Source organism: Delphinus delphis, chromosome 3 (genome assembly GCF_949987515.2).
Source record: "Delphinus delphis chromosome 3, mDelDel1.2, whole genome shotgun sequence".
Lineage (NCBI taxonomy): Eukaryota > Metazoa > Chordata > Mammalia > Artiodactyla > Delphinidae > Delphinus > Delphinus delphis.
This window is the reverse complement of record NC_082685.1, coordinates 47,535,401-47,554,941: the sequence shown is the minus strand read 5'-3', so window position 1 is coordinate 47,554,941 and position 19,541 is coordinate 47,535,401. Positions and strand designations below refer to the sequence as shown.

The window sequence follows — 19,541 nt, the reverse complement described above, 5'->3', positions numbered from 1 at the left end:
GGGAAGGCATGACAGTGCAGCCCTTCTGCAGGGATGGCTTGGAACCCTATCCCAGGCCTTAGGTTCAGTTGAAATGACAGCTGAGCCTGCAGCTTGAGAGATGGGACATCCCAGCTGTGAAGCAGAATCAACCCCAAAGGATTTGTTGATCTGACTCACTGATGTCAAAACTGCAGTATTTTCTTACCATCTGAGATTTAGCAGTTGTCCTCAGATATGACCAAGGAAAGAAATTGAATGTACAGTAGCAAATGAAGTGAACCTAATGGTTTCAATGGCCAAAGAAGAGGGATCCTTCCAATTGGGGCAGAAGGAAACCGGTTTGTGCTTACGTGCAATATGTTTAAGCCGTTCCCCAAGTCCCTGAGACATTTGCACATATAGATGGGCTCCAGGGCTGTCTGCCGGGTCCAGGGGTATGGGGTAAATGGAGGGAGAGCTTGGGAGCTGGGAAACCCTCATGCATAGCGATGACCTTGGCCCAAAACAGACGTGAGGTGGAGGGTCCCTGAGAGCCGGCTGTAGAATGTCCAGGAAAGTAGGCAGAGGCTACCTTTGCATGGAACCAATAAAAGCACTTTGAGAAAACCACAGCACTCAGCCTGGCTCCGTGTTTCTACACTGGCGAATATGGATCTCCTTGGGCTGTGTGAGGCATTCTCCTAGGGATTGGAACAGGGGATCAGGAAAGGGGCTGGTGAGGGAGGAGGGAGCAGAGATGCCTTCCTAGACATCAGCCACAGGAGAGCCCATTCTAGGGTCAGCCCTTTGCTGGCCTCTTTGTTGGAGGCCCTAAAAATGGAGTGGTGCTTTTCAATCTCGGTACCTATTTCTGTAAAAAAAAAAAAAGAAAAAAGAAAACAGCACAGCTGATTGAAATGGGTTTGCAGAGCAAATCGTTTATCTATAAGCCATCTCAAAGTGAGAAACCCAGAGTTTCTTGCTTGCTATGTGGTCTTGGGCCACTGTTTCCTCATTTACAAATGGGAATATTGGATGGAATGAGCACTAAAGTAAGTCCCTTTCACCTCTGATAGACTCAGATTCCCATCCTGGAGCCTCGGGAATCCATCACTAACCCACGAAACCAATTCCATTCTCTGACTGCCCAGCTCACATTCAGGGTGAGAGTTCTCTGCAAGGTAACCAACCCGCGGTGGATTGAGACCCACATGGTCCTGGCCGAGCTACCTTATATGAGGAGGCCAGCTCCCCAGGACAGATCTAAGCCATAGTTTCTGGTGGGGTGGTGAGAAGTAAACCCCAGCTTGGCTAGGTGGCGATGTCGAGTCTCCCGTGAGCCTCGTCGTTGTCCTCGCCGCCGAGCAGCTTTCAGTCCGAATGTTGTGACCACTTGGCTGTTTCTCTATTGCTCACAGACAATACTAGCAATACACTTGTTTTTCCAAAACAGCTTAACTTAGGCACTTTTCACACATTTCTTTCAAATGATTGTAAAACATATGGGGCAACAGGAGGCGTGGATCACGCTGCATATGTTTAGGGCAACTTTTGTTTTTTGTTTCATTATAGCAGCGGTGACTGAGGCTTCAAGATCGGGGGGACAGATGTTTAGGTACTCCATTTCATCAGAATGCCTTGCACGTTCCGAAGCAGCACAGAAATCCAACTGCCCGAACTGGGGGTTCGGAAAATAGGGTTTTGTAGGTGGTCGTTCCCTGGGCTGTGCAACAGTGTCTCAAAGACATGTTTTATAGCCAGAACCCCCTCTCTGCTGTACATTTTGTCAAAGGATCCTCCAAGCCTCCTTTTTCACTTTGCCAGCCTTGCTCGTGGGTGACTTTTGAAGGGACTGGTCATCTTCCACCTCAGCACTTTGCCTTATTAACGTCTAGCCGCCATCTAGTGGCCAAAGACTGTATCTACCAGCTACCCAGATGGAAGGCAAATAAATCCTTTTGGCTACCTTGCTGTCCAACACCAACTTTGGGAATGAAATGCAAGGTCATGAGCAAACTGTCTGTGTGTTTAGAGCACAGTGTAACACCAGTCAGAAGCCCCAGCAGCAGCCACGCAGACTGAGAAGTAATACACTAGCTATCCTGTTGGCAGCAGAGACAGGAGTGGACCCTGTGCCCAGGTGCCCAGGAGGGGTTTACTGTAACTGCAATACTGGCAGCGCAGCTGCTGACCTTGTTAAGTGAACCTCTGCTCTGTGCCCCCCACTGGACCCTCGGGACAAGCAAAGAGGTTGAGTGTGAGGATTCTGTGGGGGGCCTGGCCATGGCCTTTGGTATGGTCCACCGAATAGCCAAATAGATTTTTTTTGTTTGTTTGGTTTTGTATTTAAAAATCTTGTCAAATGTTTTTGTGTTAGGAATAAAAAGTCATAAACTACTCCCAACTTTGTTTCTGGAGGAATGTTTTGATTCCAATGGAAAGAGGTTGGAACTCTCAAGGGGTGTGCGGTCAGAGTGGTCAGTGGACCAGGGAAGTGGACCACTTGGATTTCCAAATGGTTTCTGGGGAAGGTGGCCATCCAGAAGTCTGGCCCAGGGCAGTCTGCTCCGGAAATTCACACCCACCCCCTTCACCTACTTGTGCCACGGGATTAGCATTGGTTTGGAGCATCTGCTTCTTCCAGAGGCAGCTGCTAATGTTGAAACCAACACAAGATTCCTCTCCCCAACCCCAGGTTTCTAAAGAAACAGTGACTGTAGCTCGCCTTAATCGACTGGGCAAGGTGGTCCCTATGGTCCCTTCCAGCATTTCCAAATATTGGACTCAAATCCTTTTCTCTTAGTGTGACCATGCAGCCTAGAGAATTCTGAGCAATAGGAAGCCAGGGCTTTCCCTGGCTCTGTGACAGGGTCAAACCAGGGAATGGCTAACCTTGTGAGGTTTGGGCATCCCCAGGGGTACTACTGTAGGGGGCATTATTTATTAGGAAGCTCAACAAGGTAACTACAGCCTGGGGTGTGTGAGCGCAAGGTTGTGTGTGTGTGTTTGTGTGTGTGTATGCATGTGTGCACTCCTGTGTTTGTGTGTATGTATGGAATTACATTGATGCATTTCTTGAGAAAGGTGCAAGAATTTCACCTACACAGAGGGACACATCTGCTTTGTTATTTATAATAGAAAGCTAAAATTTAATTTTTTAAAGGACACTGCTGATGATTGAGAATCAAGTTTTTAGTTTTGCTATTTTTTTTAATTGGTAGAGGATTTTTTATATATTTTTTCCATTTTGTTGGGTTGTGTCCTTATTTATATAAATACATTATCCCCGAGGGCAAAGGAAGAGAACTTCTTTGCTTTTAATTATTATGGTTGGCATTGTCCCCATTTTATTTCTGGTGTGGTTTATCTGTCTTACCTTCTAAATGAGACACTGTTTTCCTGTATTTGTACATTGTCAGATTCTATAGTTTCCTAGATAATTTAACCAAATTGCTCTATGTATTATTATTCCGTGAGTATAAAGTTCTATTTTAACGTCTGTAAATACTTCAGAACTGGCTTCTTTTCTCAAACTCCCACTGTGGAGTTAATTGTTTACATCACAAAAACTGTAGAATCTCGATGCTCATGTACTGTAAATAGTGAAGTGATCTGCTTATAAATAAACTTAACAAATACACTATGGAGATTAAAAAGAAAATACCACCTACAGCCCTGCCCAGGTGTGTCTTTCTTTATTGGTCCTACGACGTGCTCGTTGAGGGTCGCGCCGGCTACTAACTGGGAAAAGGATTCTAGCTGCAGCGTCATCTCTCAGAGAAGACCCCAGTCCAGGTGTGCCCCTCACTCCAAAACTCTCCGAGCTCACTAGTCCTTTCTTCATAGCACTTCTTTGTGGATCGTGATGAACCATTCAGACTCGCCTCACATAACATTGTTCCATTCTGGCTTCTTGCCGGTATGACTCTTATGAAGCTATAGGTACCACCTTGTGAACGAGGACTCCCTCGTTTTGGTATATCCGCTTTTTCACACAAGCACACTAAATATATGTGCTAAAAGAGAGATTTTGACATTTTGGTTTCAGGCGACACTCACCAACTGACGACTATGAAATGGTTTCTGGTCGGAGGATATGGAAAACTTGAATTGTGTGCCATATTTGGGTGAACTTGAAACATTTTCCTTTGCTCACTTACTCCCAGTGAGAGCAGTGAAGAGTGGCATCTTCCAGGACTTTCCGTCTTGGATGTGTGTGCTATTGCTGCGGAGTTGTCCTGTGTTGGGCCAAGGTGACCAGGCCTTAACACCTGGCATGGATCAGTCACTGGGTGCAGGCCACCACCCTTGGGCAACTGTCTCCCTGCGGATGAGGTAATCCCCGAAGCGGCTGACGCCGAGGGCTGTCTGCTGACAGCGCTCATCACTGCTGGGAACACAAGTCTTCAGTAAAGGGTCTGTGCAGCTCATCACAGCATCTGCCACAGCTGGATATTAGGGGTTCGTGAGTTGCATGTGATAAGGATGTGGTTATGTTAGAAAACGCCCCTATGTCTTTAAAGATGTATAATGGAGGAGTAAACGATATGTCTGGAATTTGCTTTTAAATATTTCAGCTAAGAAAAAAATGAAAAAAATATAAAAGGACAGACGAAGCAAATGTGGCAAAACTCGATATTAGAATCTGGGTGATGGGGAGGTGGAGATGCATTGTGCAGTTCTCTACTTCTGAGGATGATTGCAAATTTGTGTACTATAAAATGAAAGTATAAGAACAAAAATGATTCTAGGTAAGCAGGTGAGTCTGGCGCTAATGTTTAACTGAGTCTATGAAAGGCAAAATGTTGGTTGTAGCTCAATAAAAAGTGCTCACAGCCAAAAAGAGCCTTGAAAGCCACTAGGGAAGATGTAAACTAAATTCTTCTTCGGTCTTCAAACCCTATAACTCTGACTTGTCAAGCAGGTGCGTGGTTTCCCACTGGCTTGGGTACCCTCCTCCAGTGAAGGGTGGGGCCGGTCTGGGCGTGGATCCCCGCTTGCGCTACTGGACACAGCAGGACTTGGATGCAGGCGCACCTCCACCTGAGCCTGGTTTTCCCCCAGGCTGATTTCCTGCGGCTGCTGCTGCAATCAGACAAGAAAGAGAACACACCAGATGAGAGGAGGCTGTGGCAGGCTTCCCCTTTGACCTGGTTTGGACCAAGAGTTGCAAACTCAAGGGCTTTCAGAGGCCCTATGTCTACCACTTTATTATTGGAATCTGTCCTACACTGGTTGGGGGCAGTCAGGGAATCCTTGCTGGGAGCCTCAGTCTTGGGAACCAGGCTCTGCTACTGCTCACAGTGTGACTTGGCCATGACACTTCACCTCTGCGGGCCTCAGTGCTCTCATACGTAGAATGGGGACAGCTAGGTCGTGGGGAGGCCCGAATAGGTCCACGTGTGTGAGGCTTTGCGGCCCCGCCAGGCATGCCATGAGAGCTCGGTGTGTGTGGCGTAGGGGCTCTCCGTCCTCCCCCTTCCACAAACCTTGGTTGGCTGCCTGCCCTTTCTGCTTCTCCTCCTCCAGCATCTTCATCTTGGCTTCATACTCGTCAGCGAGCACCTTCCACTCCTTGCGGTTGTTGGTGATCCCATCCAGCATGGGAGTGATCTCCTCGTGGAACCGGGAGAATTCCTGGAAGAGAGAGACAGAGCCTCTGGCGCAGGAGTCGAGCCCTGGAGTCCGGGTTCCAGGTGGAGCACAGTGGGTCGTGTCTGCACTGGAATGAGCTGCCCGGGCGCGTTGCAGCTTCTGTCCCCAGCGGTGTGTGTGACGACACTGCAGGGCTTCTGGCCACAAGGTCCCATGCCGCTCCCGCCTGAAACCCTCCTGTGGCACTCCCTGGTTTTCAGGATGAAGCACAAGCTCCTTCACAAGGCTTTCAAGCTCTCCAGACCCAGTGCTCTCCCCCTTCACCAACTTGAACCCTCCGGACATTGCAAATCTGTCAGTTTCTGTGGGCTTCATACCAGCTCTTGCCTTTGCTGGAACACTCTAACTTATCCCTTCTTTTCCCTTGAGGCCTCCACTTAGACATCACTTCCTCGGGGAAGCCTCTTCTGATCCCCAAGGTAAGTCAGGTCCTCTATTAGCAGCTCCCCAAACCTTCTCTTCCTACAGCTCACTTCACTGTAATGACTCCCTTTGCCCATCTGCCCCCGGAGCTGTGAGCTGGAGAGGGCAGGGACAACTCTGCTCATTCATTGAGGTGGCCTTGGCCTAGTACAGGGTCTGGGGCACAAAGACAGTCAATATTTGCTGAGTGAAATCGGGATAGGAAGAGGATTCTTAAGGTCTCTTAGCTCTAAGAATAAAAATAATGCCTTTGAGCACAGCACGTGACAGTTTATGAAGTGCTTTATCTCCTTTGATCCTCAGAAACTCCTGCGAGGTGGGAAAATGAGACTCATTACTCCTAGATTTTTAGATGAAGAAATGGAGATGCAGATTGGTGGAGATTTGCACAAGGTAAGGATGGCAAATCCAGGGTCTACTGTGGAGTTCAGCCAGAGCCAGCTGTGCTCAGAGCTGCCTGGGTTCAGATCTAGATTCTGCCACCAGCTGTGTGACCTTGGGCAGGACACCATGAAATCAGGACAGCACCTCATAGGGTTGCTGTGAAAATGCACGTAAAGCACTCAGCCCAGTCTTTGTTGTTTCATATATTACTGATGGTCGTGGAGAGCGTCAACTATGCTGCCCTGTTGCTCAGAGGACCCCAGTTAGTCTGCGTTATATCAGAGATGCGCTTGTGCGCCCTCTGGGAGCAGAAGGGCTGCAGCTTATGCAGCAGAAAGAGCCCTAGACTAGGGGTCAGGCGTCCCGGCCCTGATGCTGTCTCTAGCTGACTCCAGTGACCTGGCCCTGTGATTTCTCCTCTCTGACCTCTGTCTCCTCATGTAACATGGCCAAAATAAAAATAACAAATGAGAGGGGGGTGTGTGGCACAGATAACATGGATTGGGGCGTGGTGGGTTTCTCAAGAGAGGGACTAACTTTGAGCCAAAACTCAAAGAGAAGTTCCAGATTATCTTTTGGCAATTGAGTAACTGTGACCTGTCATATTCCCACAAGCTGGGGAAGTTAGGAAGGCATGTATCTGCTATGCTCCCCATTTCTCTGCCTGAAAACACGATATGTCATTTGTCCCGCAACTATTTATTGAGCAACTAGGATATACGAAGCTCCGGGCTCTGGCCTGGGTATGCAGTCACACAAGCTCCTACGGGGCTGTCCTGAGGACCAAATGCCATTGGAGGTGAGAAGCGCTTTGTAGAGTATCACTCGTCACTTGCCAGGGTTTTTTATTCCTAATGTCATTTGGGAATCCCGGGCTCATCAAAGACATCTTGTTGGGCCTTTGAAAGCAAAGGACTTACCTTGTAGACAAAGGTGCAAACGAAGTCAATGAAGCCGACCTGAAGCTTGGGGAGTTCGTCCGCCTTGTTTCTGTCCATCATGGGCTGTCAGCGGGGGGAGAAAGAGTTAACTGCACTGGGCTCCTCCTGGCCTGATGCAGCAAGGGGACCCACCCTACCAATGAAACATTCTTGCAAAACAAAAACCCTCTAACTGGTCTCCCTGTGTCTGGTGGGGGGCCGGCTGACAGTTCCAGCCAAGTTTACTTTCAATGTCGGTAGGTTCTCAGCTTGACCAGGTCATCCCCTTGCATGGTCTGTGGTGTTAGAACAGAGCCAGGGGAGGTGGATTCCTAGACTGTCGGAAATGAAAGGGAAATCTAAGTTTTGGCGTCCACTTGTCAATCTCTACTTAGCTGAGTGTGCTAAGGACACATAGCTTAAAGCAGGGTCCTCAAACTTTAGGAGAGAGCACATTGCTGGCCCACCCCCAGAGTTTCTGTTCAGGCAGGTCCAGGGTGGGTCTGTGGATTTGCATCTGTAATATGTTCCCAAGTAACGAGGTTGATGGTGGTCTGCAGGGGCCATACTTTGAGAACCACTGCATTAAGGAAAGGTCATCTCTGTGGTAAGGTCACACATCCCTGTGTCAAGGGTGAGGAGGCACATCTGTCCATCATGGCGAGGTCACTGCTCTCCACCAGGATGAGATCGCATGCCCAGTATCAGGCTGAAGTCCCTTCTCTACTCACAATGGGATTCTGTTGCAGCACCGTGCGCTCCAGGTCACCTTGTTCCCAGAATTCGGCAGCAACCAGTAGCGCCACCTGCAACAGGCAGACACCCGCCATGGAGTCAAGCCCCAGCCCCAATCCTCCTACCCCTGCTCGCATCCCACGTGGGTTTCCAGCTCAGCAAAGACATAAACCCCACTCCTGCCCTGCCACCCCACTTTATGTCATCCTGGGAGAGGTCCTCAGGTGATTGCCATGTCTTGGGAGAGGAGGATGGAGCAAAGGTGGGCTGCCTCAGGAGCTGGAGAATCCAAGCCACATTAGCTGCTGTCACCAGTACTGGGATGCTCCTTCTCTCGGGTCAGGAGGAGTGCATACCTTGCTCTGCACCTCCCAAGGCTTGGTGATGGCTGAGAGATCACAGGCGGTCATCATCATGGCCCTGCACACAAGCACGCCATCCATCAGTCCGGAGCCAGTCATGGCTGTATATCTGGTTAATTCCATCTATCTCTCCTTCCTCTGCCCCTACTAGTAGGTGACCTCATCCCATGGTGAGAAGAGGGGTCACTTCCCCATTGCATCTGAAGGTCAGGTTTTGAAATCAAATAGAGGTTTAAATCCTGCCTCTGTCAGTTACCAGGAGTTTGACATTGAGCAATTAAACCAACTTCTCTATGCCTCAGTTTCCCATCTGTAATAATAATGGTACGTCCCTCATGGAGTGGGTACAAGATTAAATGAGATAATGTGTGAAAAATCTTAGCATGGTGCCTGGATATAGTATGTGCATAATAAACACTGGCGATGATCAGGAACATATATTGGGTTTCTATTATGTGCCACACACTGTTCTAGGCATTTTATAGACATCAATTTCATTTAAATCCCATCACATCCTCGAAGTTCCTTCTCTCCTGTCTAATATAGAACAATGTTTCTCAACCTTTTTCTCATCATCCTCCCTGCTCCACTGTCAAAGAGCTTTTTTATTAGACATTTTTCCTATAATCGCTGTACCATGAAATTTTAATAGCACAGACATACTGTATATCTGTTTGGAGGGCCACAGACCATTGTAATGTCTAAGATGTTTTACTCCTCTCCCAAGAACCGCTTTTTGCCCCATTGAGTAATACATGATGCAGGGAGAAGGGTGACCCTGGTCATTGTGAGGAAGCCTTACGTTAAGAAGTAGAGGAAGGGATTGAGGAAAGAAAGAAAGGGTTAAAAGATAAACTCTTTTTTTTTTAATATTTTGATTTCTTTTTTTTTTTTTTTTTTGGCTGCATGGGGTCTTCGTTGCTGCGTGCAGGCTTTCTCTAGTTGTGGCAAGCAGGAGCTACTCTTCATTGTGGTGTGCGCGCTTCTCATTGCGATGGCTTCTCTTGTAGCAGAGCATGGGCTCTAGGCACACGGGCTTCAGTAGTTGTGGCACGCAGGCTCAGTAGTTGTGGTTTGTGGGCTCTAGAGCACAGGTTCAATAGATGGGGCACACAGGCTTAGTCGCTCTGTGGCATGTGTGATCTTCCCAGACCAGGGCTCGAAACTGTCCCCTGCATTGGCAGGTGGATTCTTTTTCTTTTTAATAAATTTATTTTATTATTTATTTATTTATTTATGGCTGTGTTGGGTCTTTGTTGCTGTGCACGGGCTTTCTCTAGTTGCGGTGAGCAGGGGCTACTCTTTGTTGCGGTGCACAGGCTTCTCATTGTGGTGGCTTCACTTGTTGCAGAGCACAGGCTCTAGGCACACGGGCTTCAGTAGTTATGGCACATGGCCTCAGTAGTTGTGGCTCGCGGGCTCTAGAGCACAGGCTCAGTATTTGTGGCACACGGGCTTAGTCGCTCTGTGGCATGTGGGGTCTTCCCGGACCAGGGCTCGAACCCATGTCCCCTGCATTGGCAGGTGATTCTTAACCACTGGAAGGTGGATTCCTAACCACTGTGCCACCAGGGAAGTCTCTAAAGGATAAATTCTTAAAGGAGTTTCACAATAATAGGAAGGTAAGACAGGTATTATTACATAGGTAGGTACAATATAAGACAGAAGGGAGGGGACATGGGAAAATAATTGGAGAAAGGGGCCAATTTGAGAATGTATTTCAGAGTCGGGGTGTAGTGGCATGAGCATCTGGGATGGGAATGCCGGGGCCATGTACTATGGGCCTTAATTCCATGCTGGAATTAAGTGTAGGTGTATCCAATAAGCAGAAAGAGCTTTTGAAGGTTCAAGGCCAGGTCATGACCTCATCAGAGCTGCTTGGCAGCACCTGTAGGATGGAGCAGACAGGAAAGGGAGGGAAGAAGGAAGGAAGGAAGGAAGGAAGGAAGGAAGGAAGGAAGGAAGGAAGGAAGACGCTGCAGCAATGCAGGCAGGATGGCAGGAGGGCCTGACCTGTAGCAATACCCACGGGCTGGAAGAGCATGGGGTCTACTTCACGTGGTAGAGCCAACCCGACTTGGTGAGATGATGGGCATGGGCTGGGAAGGGAATAGTCGGAGAAGGTTGGGGCTCTGAACCTAACTAGTGGCTTGATGATTTTACAATTTACCAGCTGTGTCTGGCATAGGTTACATAAGCTGGTCTGGGAGGCCTGAGGAGTTATGAAATATTAACAGGTTTAACTATCTCCTTTTTTTTTTTTGCGGTACGCGGGCCTCTCACTGTTGTGGCCTCTCCCGCTGCAGAGCACAGGCTCCGGACGCGCAGGCTCAGCGGCCATGGCTCACGGGCCCAGCCGCTCCACGGCATGTGGGATCTATCCCAGACCAGGGCATGAACCCATGTCCCCTGTTTCGGCAGGCGGACTCTCAACCACTGCGCCACCAGGGAAGCCCTTAACTATCTTTGATTAAGTAAACCCTCAAAAACTCATAGAAATCTTTAAGTAAGTAAGTTTTCAGGAATGCATACATCTCTTAGAAACCCCTTTATACTTTGTAATAACTTCAGAACACATGCCTAATGCTTCATGTTGTGTTGTAGACGCTATTTTTACCATCACACACATTAAGCAAATGAATGTTTGGCTGTGAATCCAGGAGTCACCGGTTCCCTGCTACCCATCAGTGTCTACATTTTAAGCCCACAGGTGTGGCTTCAGGAGAGCACTGGAGGTTTACTTTCCTTGGCTGGAGAAATCATGTGAAAATCACTCCCAGCAATTAAGGAAACAACTAAGTGTTTTAGAGATAGAGATTTGGTACGTTCGTGGGATGTGGTGGGGAAGGGGACGTGGGGGACACACCTGGACACCAGAAAAGCCAATCCAAAGCCTCGTGCTCTAAAGACAAGGCATTACATTCACTTCAGCACCACTGCCTTAGGTGTTCCGAGGCCAAGATGCTATGCTATGCATGAGGGATCCAGAGAGGCCTGAAGGGAGCTCATAGTCACTTAAGGAACATAGAGGGGAAGAAAAACACAAAAACTGTTATCACAATATGCTAAGTGGGATGGATGGTAGAAGTACAAGGTGCAAAGAAATAAAAATCCATGGGCTTCCCTGGTGACGCAGTGGTAGAGAGTCCGCCTGCCGATGCAGGGGACACAGGTTCATGCCCTTGTCCGGGAGGATCCCACATGCCTCGGAGCGGCTGGGCCCGTGGGCCATGGCCGCTGGGCCTGCGTGTCCGGAGCCTGTGCTCTGCAACGGGAGGGGCCGCGGCGGTGAGAGGCCCGCATACTGCAAAAAAAAAAAAAAAAAGAAATAAAAATCCAAAGGTAAGAGCAACTAGCCTGGTGCAGGGGCCTTCGGAGAGGTGACAGTGAGGCGGGGCCCTGAGGGGTGCATAGGAGCTCTCCAGGAGGAGAGAGAAGAAAGGGTATAGTGGGCAGAGGCGTGGTGGAGGGTACACGGCATTGCCACAGGGCAGAGGGCCATCCAGCAGGTGACCGTAGGAGCATTCATCTATCCATCCTTGTACGTGTATGCATGCCAGATGTCAGGCAGGGGCTGGTTCACAGCACCCCTGCTCTCAGAGAGCTGGTATTGGGGAGTCACACATGTATCTCACAAATATGTGTAAATGTGTAAACAACTGGATACTCTGAAGGAAAGGAGTCCTATTCTAGGAGATAATGTAACAAGAGAAACTGACCTAAGTCTGGGAGGTCAGGGAGGGCTTCCCTGAGGAAGTGGCCCTGGAGCTGATATCTGCTGGAAGTATAGCAGTGAACTTGGTGACAAAGGCAGTGGGAAAACACATTCTAGGCAGAGAGAACATCTAGTGCAAAGGCCCTGGTGGAAGGAAGCCTGGCACACTCAAAGAGCTGGAAGGGAGGAAGAGCTCAGGGAGCAGGTGGCAGAGGGGGTGAGAGGGCACCCAAGAGATAAGCAGGGCAGACCCACAGAACCCAGGCTGCGGTGAGGGGACATCTTTATGCTAAGAGCAGCGGGAAAAGCCACTGAAGAGTGGAAGGGGTCACATTTGCATCTTACAGAGAACATAGTGGCTTCGGTACGGAGGGCACAGGAATGCCAGCCGGGAGCCCAGTTTGGAAGCCATTTCAGGATCCAGACAAGAGATGGACGTGGCAATAAAAGGAAGTGTCCAGATAGACAAGGCATTTAAGAAGTAAACTCAACAGGGTTTGGGGATAGATTAGACATGCAAAGTGAGGAAGAGGAAGATTTTAGGATGAAAGAGAGTAAAGGACAATAGGGTTATTATGCAGAAGAGAGTGAGAGTAAGTCATGAAGACTTGCTGAGAAATTTGAACCTTAGCCCCAAGGTAGGGGAGAGTCAGTGAGAGGAGGGGGTGGAGTTGAATGGGAGAACAGTATAAAACTCTGTACAAGGCTTTGGAATTAGAGCAGTTAGATTCTCACTCTTGTCCTTACTTGCCATATCTAGGGCAAGTGACTTAATGTCTTTGAGTCTTTCTCTGTTCTTTGGTGAAATGAGATAAGCATATTAGGTTGGATCATATGAAATTCTGATTTTGTGGGTCAAAAACTGTCGTAAGTCAGCAATTTCACAGGGTTCAATGCAATTTATCTGTCCTAGCGGTTACTGTGACCATCACATAAGATGATTTTATAAGTGCCCTATGGTCCTCATCTTCATCATTACTACCTTCATCACAATGACCAGGATGGGCTCCCGCTCACCTGGCCCAAAGCAAACGTTACTTCCCCACAGCTGGGATGCTCAGCGGTGCTTCTCCCTGACCCTTGGCTGACCCCTGAAAGCATCCCAGCCACCCTTGAGAGGCATTCAGTTTCTTCTTGGAATTACACCTGGACTGGAGGCTGTAGCCCGCGGGGAAAGTTTGAAGGGAGTCTGAGAAATCTGTGGGTGTCCGGGAGAGGGGTGGGTTGACTTGGATTCCAGTCCTTGATGTTCCGCGAATGCCCGTGTGACACTAGGTAAGTCACTTTGTCTCTCTGGGCCTCACTTTTTTCATCTGTAAAACACTAACCCAGGAGCTGGCGAACTTTTTCTGTAAAGGGCCAGATAGTAAATATTTTAGGTTTTGCAGAGCAGGTAGGCTCGATAGCAGCTACTCAGTTTCATCATCGCGATGCGAAAGCAGCCATAGATAAGTCAAGACAAGGTCAGTTGGCGCCTGGCATCCAGTCTCCGGAAAGGTGACTGGGTAGGTGAGCGGTGCGGCCTGAGCTGCGTGGCCCAGGGCTTGAGAGGGGCTGGAGGCTGTTCACTCACCAAGCACACTTTGCTGAGCGCTTACTGCCTGCCAGGCCCCACATAGATTCGGAGGATTTAGGATGCAGGAGTGCCGCCCTGGAGGCATTTACCACTGAAACAACTCTTAATCCATTAGCCCCACCTTGTTGGGGATTGATGAGTTTTGGTTTGCAGTGTTTTCGGTGTCTTCGTGGTTTTCATACTTTCCGTCCAATCCTTCCCAAAGCTCCACTCTCTTGAACACAGTGAGTGCCTAACGTCAGAGAGCAGCTGAGGTTGGAGCCTTGATGAGCTCATTGGGTTTAAAGTGGCCCTTAATTGCTGCTTGACCACAGCTGCTTGAGGAGAGTGCTTAAGGATTTTGAGAATCTTGGCCACTGTTTCATTAGTTGCGGATGTATATTAGAAGCATGTGTTTAGCACAGTGGTCGCCTTTTGGATTCAAGCACAAACAGTGTTTCTAAATTCTTTTTTTGGAAGGGGGCTGTGGGGGAGAAGGAAGGATTTATTACTTGCAGCAAGTAAGGAGAACACCAGGGATCTTTTCCCAAAGTAGTGTCTCCCCCAACTGCAAAATGGGGGAAGTTTTAAACTAAGGGTGCATGTGCAAACTCAGGGTACATGAGAAGGCTTAAGCAGAGGAGAATTCAGCATAGAATCGGGGTGAAGGTAGACAGAGACCAAGCTTTAGTTGAAGTCAGGAGGGTCCACATCATCATTCCATCCTTCGCCTGGGTGGGGGCCTTAGTTCCTGGTGTCAAGACTTACTGAAGCTCAGGTTCTTTATGTCTCGTGGCAGAAAGAATTCAGTGGGAAACAAAGTGATAGATAAGAAGTGGATTTATTTAGAGAGGTACACATTCCGTAGATGGAATGCGGTCCATCTCAAAAGGTGAGAGTGGCCCTGGGAGAGACAGTCCACAGACAGAGTGTGGGCCATGTCAGAGGGCAAGGGGCTGTTTCTAAATTCTTAATATTCATTCCTAGATCGATGAATGGATGGAAGGATGGATGGGGGAGGGGAGGACGGGCTACTCAGTAAAAAAAAAAAAAGACAGGGTCACTTATCTCTTAGGCAGTGCCTAGGGTTCAGGATACTTTTAGGGGCCCATGAAAATATTTAAATCTTAATTTCTTTTAAAAAAAGAATATAGTAATAGTAAATTTATGAATAATGAATGACTTCAGCCTGGATTATATTTGTCTTTATACCAACCCAGTCATAAAATATGATTTTTATTTACATATTTAAATGGAGGAAGAAGCCATGAAGGCAAAAGTGCCTGTGACCCACAAAAGTCAGTGTGGCCCTCCATACAAGAATACCATTTTATTTACGGGTACTAAAATTTGACTTCTTATCATTTTTATTTGTTAGGAAATATTATTCTTTTGATTTTTTTTTTCCCAACCATTTCAAAATGTAATCGCCATCTGAGCTCGTGGCAGGTGTCAGGCCTCACATTCTACCACTAGAGGATCTCTGATCCATGCACAGAAACCTTCCAGTGCATGGTTTGGTCAGACTATCCAGTGTGAGACCTGCAATTGGGTGGAGACGTAAAGGGTTTAATGACGAGTGAAAGTCACACCCCGATTCTGGAGGTACTGTAACATCTTGGTCCTACAGTAAACACACTAAAGTGGGGTGACCCAAGAGATGGCAATGCAGGAGACTCACAAAAGTCAATCGGCTTAAGATGCCTCAAGGATTGAGGTGAGCACTCCAAGATAATCAGAGCACAGGAGGGGGGTGTTGGGTTTTTTCCTCACAACAACCAATTCTGTCACCAACTAGGTGTCCTCTGATTCGATTCAATTCCATTCAGTACAATTCACTTTTTTTTTTTTTTTTAATTTATTTGGCCGCTCTGGGTCTTAGTTGCAGCACGTGGGATCTTTTAGCTGCTGTATGCGAACTCTTAGTTGCGGCATGTGGGATCTAGTTCTCTGACCAGGGATCGAACCTGGGCCCCCTGCATTGGGAGCACGGAGTCTTAGACACTGGACCACCAGGGAAGTCCCAATACAGTTCACTTCTGACACTAGCGTCAGACTTCACAGGTTTGAGGGCTTAGTCCCCCAAGCCTACCCTCGCCTCAGAAGTCAGCTGCAAGTATCAGGTTCCCAGGTTACCCACACTTCTGACTTGACTACAGAGTCAGGGGGTTCCCACAGGCCCCAGATTCAAAAATTTGCTAGGACAGCTCATAAAACTTCAGAAAACTCTTATCATACAGGATATAACTCAGGAATAGCCAAGTGGAAGAGATGCATAGGAGAAGGTATGGGGTCGGGGGTGCCGACAGAGCTTCCATGCCCTTTTCAGACGTGTCACCCTCCCAGCACGTAGATGTGTTCACTGACCTAGTAGCTCTTTGAACTCTGTTGTTTAGAGGTTTTTAATGGCATTTTTACTACATAAGCATGATTTATTAAATCACTGGCCGTTGGTAACTAATTTAGTCTCCAGTCCTTTCCCCTCCCCAGAGGTTGGGCTGGGGCTGAAAGTTCCAAGCTTCTAATCAAGGCTTCATCTTTCTGGTGATCAGCCCCTACCCTGAAGCCCTCTGGGGTCCCACCAAGAGTTGCTTCATTAGAACAAAAGACACTCCTGCCAAGCCTATGACTCTTACTGCTATCAAGGGTTTTAGAGCTCAGTGTCAGGAAATGGGGACAAAGGCCAAATATATGTCTATTTATACCACAGGAAGAGCCTAACACCGTACCTGCCGTGAGCAACGCTGCACAGCATTCCACGTGTCTCAGCTCAGCCCCTGTCATAATCCATAAGGTAGGTACTACCAGTATCCTCTTTTAGCAGATGAGAAAACTGAGGCACGGAGAGGTGAAGTAAACTACTCAAGGTCAAACAACAAAAAGTGAGAGAGCTGAGACTTGAACCCAGACTCTCTGGTGCCAAAGCACAAGTGTGTAACAGGTACAATGTACCCAGGTATGAAGCAGCTCTAATTATGTGTCTAATCTCCTAATCGATGGACCAACTCCAAGACTGCTTTACAGCAGTGGTTTTCAACCAGGTGCAGTTTTTGCCCCCCAGGGATATTTGGCAATGCCTGGAGATATTTTTGCTTGTCACAACTGGGGAGGAGGGGCTGCTACTGGTATCTAGGGAGCAGAAACCAGGGGCTGCTACTGGCTTCTAGTGAGCAGAAACCAGGGATTTCATCTACTAAGTGAAATCTTAAAATGTACAGAATAGCCCCTATAACAAAGAGTTGTTGTCCCCAAATGTCAATAGTGTTAAGATTGAGAACACTGCTTTATAGATCTTCAACATTTTTCACTGAGTGCCTAGCTGAAGAATTCTGAAGAATGTTTACCTTCTTGTACATTTTTAAGTTGACATCTTGCTATTAAAATGATTACATCATTCTTTAAGTATAAAGGAATCTAAATAGCATAGCATTTTCATATCAACCATCAGCACATCACCCATTTAAAAACAAAGAGACACGCTTTTCTTTAAGAGTCTGGAATTTTAAAGACTGAAATGTAGGATCAGAAACCATAAAACTTCTAGAGGAAAGTATAGGCAAAACACTCTTTGACATAAATTGTAGCTATATATATATTTGGATTGGTCTTCTAAAGCAAAGGAAATAAAAGCAAAAAATAAACAAATGGGGCTTCCCTTGTGGCGCAGTGGTTGGGAATCTGCCTGCCAATGGAGGGGCCGCTGGTTCAAGCCCTGGTCTGGGAGGATCCCACATGCCGGGAGCAGCTGGGCCTGAGCTCCACAGCTGCTGAACGTGCGCTCTGGAGCCCGTGAGCCACAGTTGCTGAGCCCATGTGCCACAGCTACTGAGCCTGCGCTCTGGAGCCCGTGCTCTGCAACGGGAGAGGCCACCGCAGTGAGAGGCCCAGGTATCATGGCAAGGAGTGGCCCCCACTCTCCGCAGCTGGAGTGGGCCCGCGCACAGCAGCGAAGATCCAATGCAGCCAAAAATAAATAAATAAAATTTTAAAAAAATATTAAAAATAAATAAACAAATGAGACCTAATTAAACTTAAAAGCTTTTTCACAGCAAAGGAAACCGTTGACAAACCAAAAAGACAACCTATAGAATGGGAGAAAATATTTGCAATTGATATGACCAATAAGGGGTTAATATCCAAAAATGTAAAACAGTTCATACAATTCAACATCAAAAAAATAAACAACCTAAACAAAACAAAACAAAATATCCTGATTAAAAAATGGGCAGAATGGGCTTCCCTGGTGGTGCAGTGGTTGAGAGTCCGCCTGCTGATGCAGGGGACACGGGTTCGTGCCCAGGTCTGGGAGGATCCCACATGCCGCGGAGCAGCTGGGCCCGTGAGCCATGGCCGCTGAGCCTGCGTGTCCGGAGCCTGTGCTCCGCAGCGGGAGAGGCCACAGCAGTGAGAGGCCCGCGTGCCATGGAAAAAAAAAATGGGCAGAAGAACTGAATAGACATTTTTCCCAAGAGGAAATGCAGATGGCCAATAGGCACATGGAAAGATGCTCAACATTGCTAATCATCAGGGAGCTGCAAGTCAAAACCACGATGAGATATCACCTCACACCTGTCAGAATGGCTATCATAAAAAAACAAAACAAAACGAAACACAAATAATAAACGTTGGTGAGGGTGTGGAGAAAAGGGAACTCTCGTACACTGCTGGTGGGAATGTAAATTGGTGCAGCCACTGTGGAAAACAGTATGAAAGTTTCTCAAAAAACTAAAAATAGAACTACCATATGACCCAGCAATTCCACTCCTGGGTATATATTCAAAAAAAACAAAAACAGTAATTTGAAAAGATACATGCACCCCAATGTTCATAGCAGCATTATTTACAATTGCCAAGGTATTGAAGCAACCTAAGTGTCTGTCGACAGATGAATGGATAAAGAAGATGTGGTATGTATATACAAGGGAATATTACTCAGCCATAAAATGAAGAAATTTTGCCATGTGCAGCAACATAGATGGACTTGGACAGTATTATGCTAAGTGAAATCAGTCAGAGAAAGGGAAATATTGTATGATGTCACTTAAATGTGGAATCTAAAAAAAACAACGAACTAGTGAATGTGATAAAAAAAAGAAGCAGACTCACAGATATGAAGAACAAGCTGGAGATATAGTGGTTACCAGTAGGAAGAGGGAAGTGGGGAGAGGCGATATAAAGGTAGGGAATTAAGAGGTACAAACTACTATGTGAAAAATAAGCTATAGGATATCTTGTACAACACAGGGAATATAGCCAATAATTTATAATAACTATAAATGGAGTATAACCTTTAAAAATTGTGAACCACCATATTGTACACCTGTAACATATTAATGTTGTACATCAACTATGTACTTCAATTAAAAAAAAAGTCTGGAATTTTGCATTCTTCCTTTACTTCATAAACTTGTATTTCCAGTTGACTTCCCCCACAGATTTTTATCCTAATGTTTTGTGTGTGTGTGTGTGTGTGTGTATGTATGTATGTATATATGTGTATAACTGTATACATATCACAGACATTCAAAAACATATATATGAAATGTATTGATTACCCTTTCATACTTATCTGCAACCAAATATGTCCATTAGTTGAAATTATATAACTAAACAATGCTGTCTTTGACCATAGGTCTCCAAGTGTTGAAAACTTTTCTTTTGGATTGAGTTATTATTATTACACACTTAACCAATACAATAAAATATATTACCTATTTTTAGAAATTATTAAACACTCAAGTATTTTTGGAAATTCATCTATTGATGAGACAGGATGGGACTATTTTTTAAAAATCAGTTAACAAATTGGGAATTCCCTGGCGGTTCAGTGG

The 19,541-nt window shown here is 46.9% G+C and overlaps 1 protein-coding gene across 2 annotated transcripts in view; it reads right to left on the bottom strand.

The window, feature by feature from the left end:
- Positions 1–4,963: 4,963 nt before the first annotated feature.
- Positions 4,964–19,541, bottom strand: part of PDE6A (phosphodiesterase 6A) — a 68,966-nt gene continuing 54,388 nt past the window's right edge. For both annotated transcript variants that reach the window (XM_060006851.1, XM_060006852.1), the window contains 5 exons: positions 8,435–8,498; positions 8,075–8,149; positions 7,344–7,427; positions 5,451–5,598; positions 4,964–5,043 (listed from right to left, as the gene is read on the bottom strand). In XM_060006851.1, the coding sequence (XP_059862834.1) occupies positions 4,964–5,043; positions 5,451–5,598; positions 7,344–7,427; positions 8,075–8,149; positions 8,435–8,498 (451 nt within the window). The remainder of the gene's footprint in view (positions 5,044–5,450; positions 5,599–7,343; positions 7,428–8,074; positions 8,150–8,434; positions 8,499–19,541) is intronic.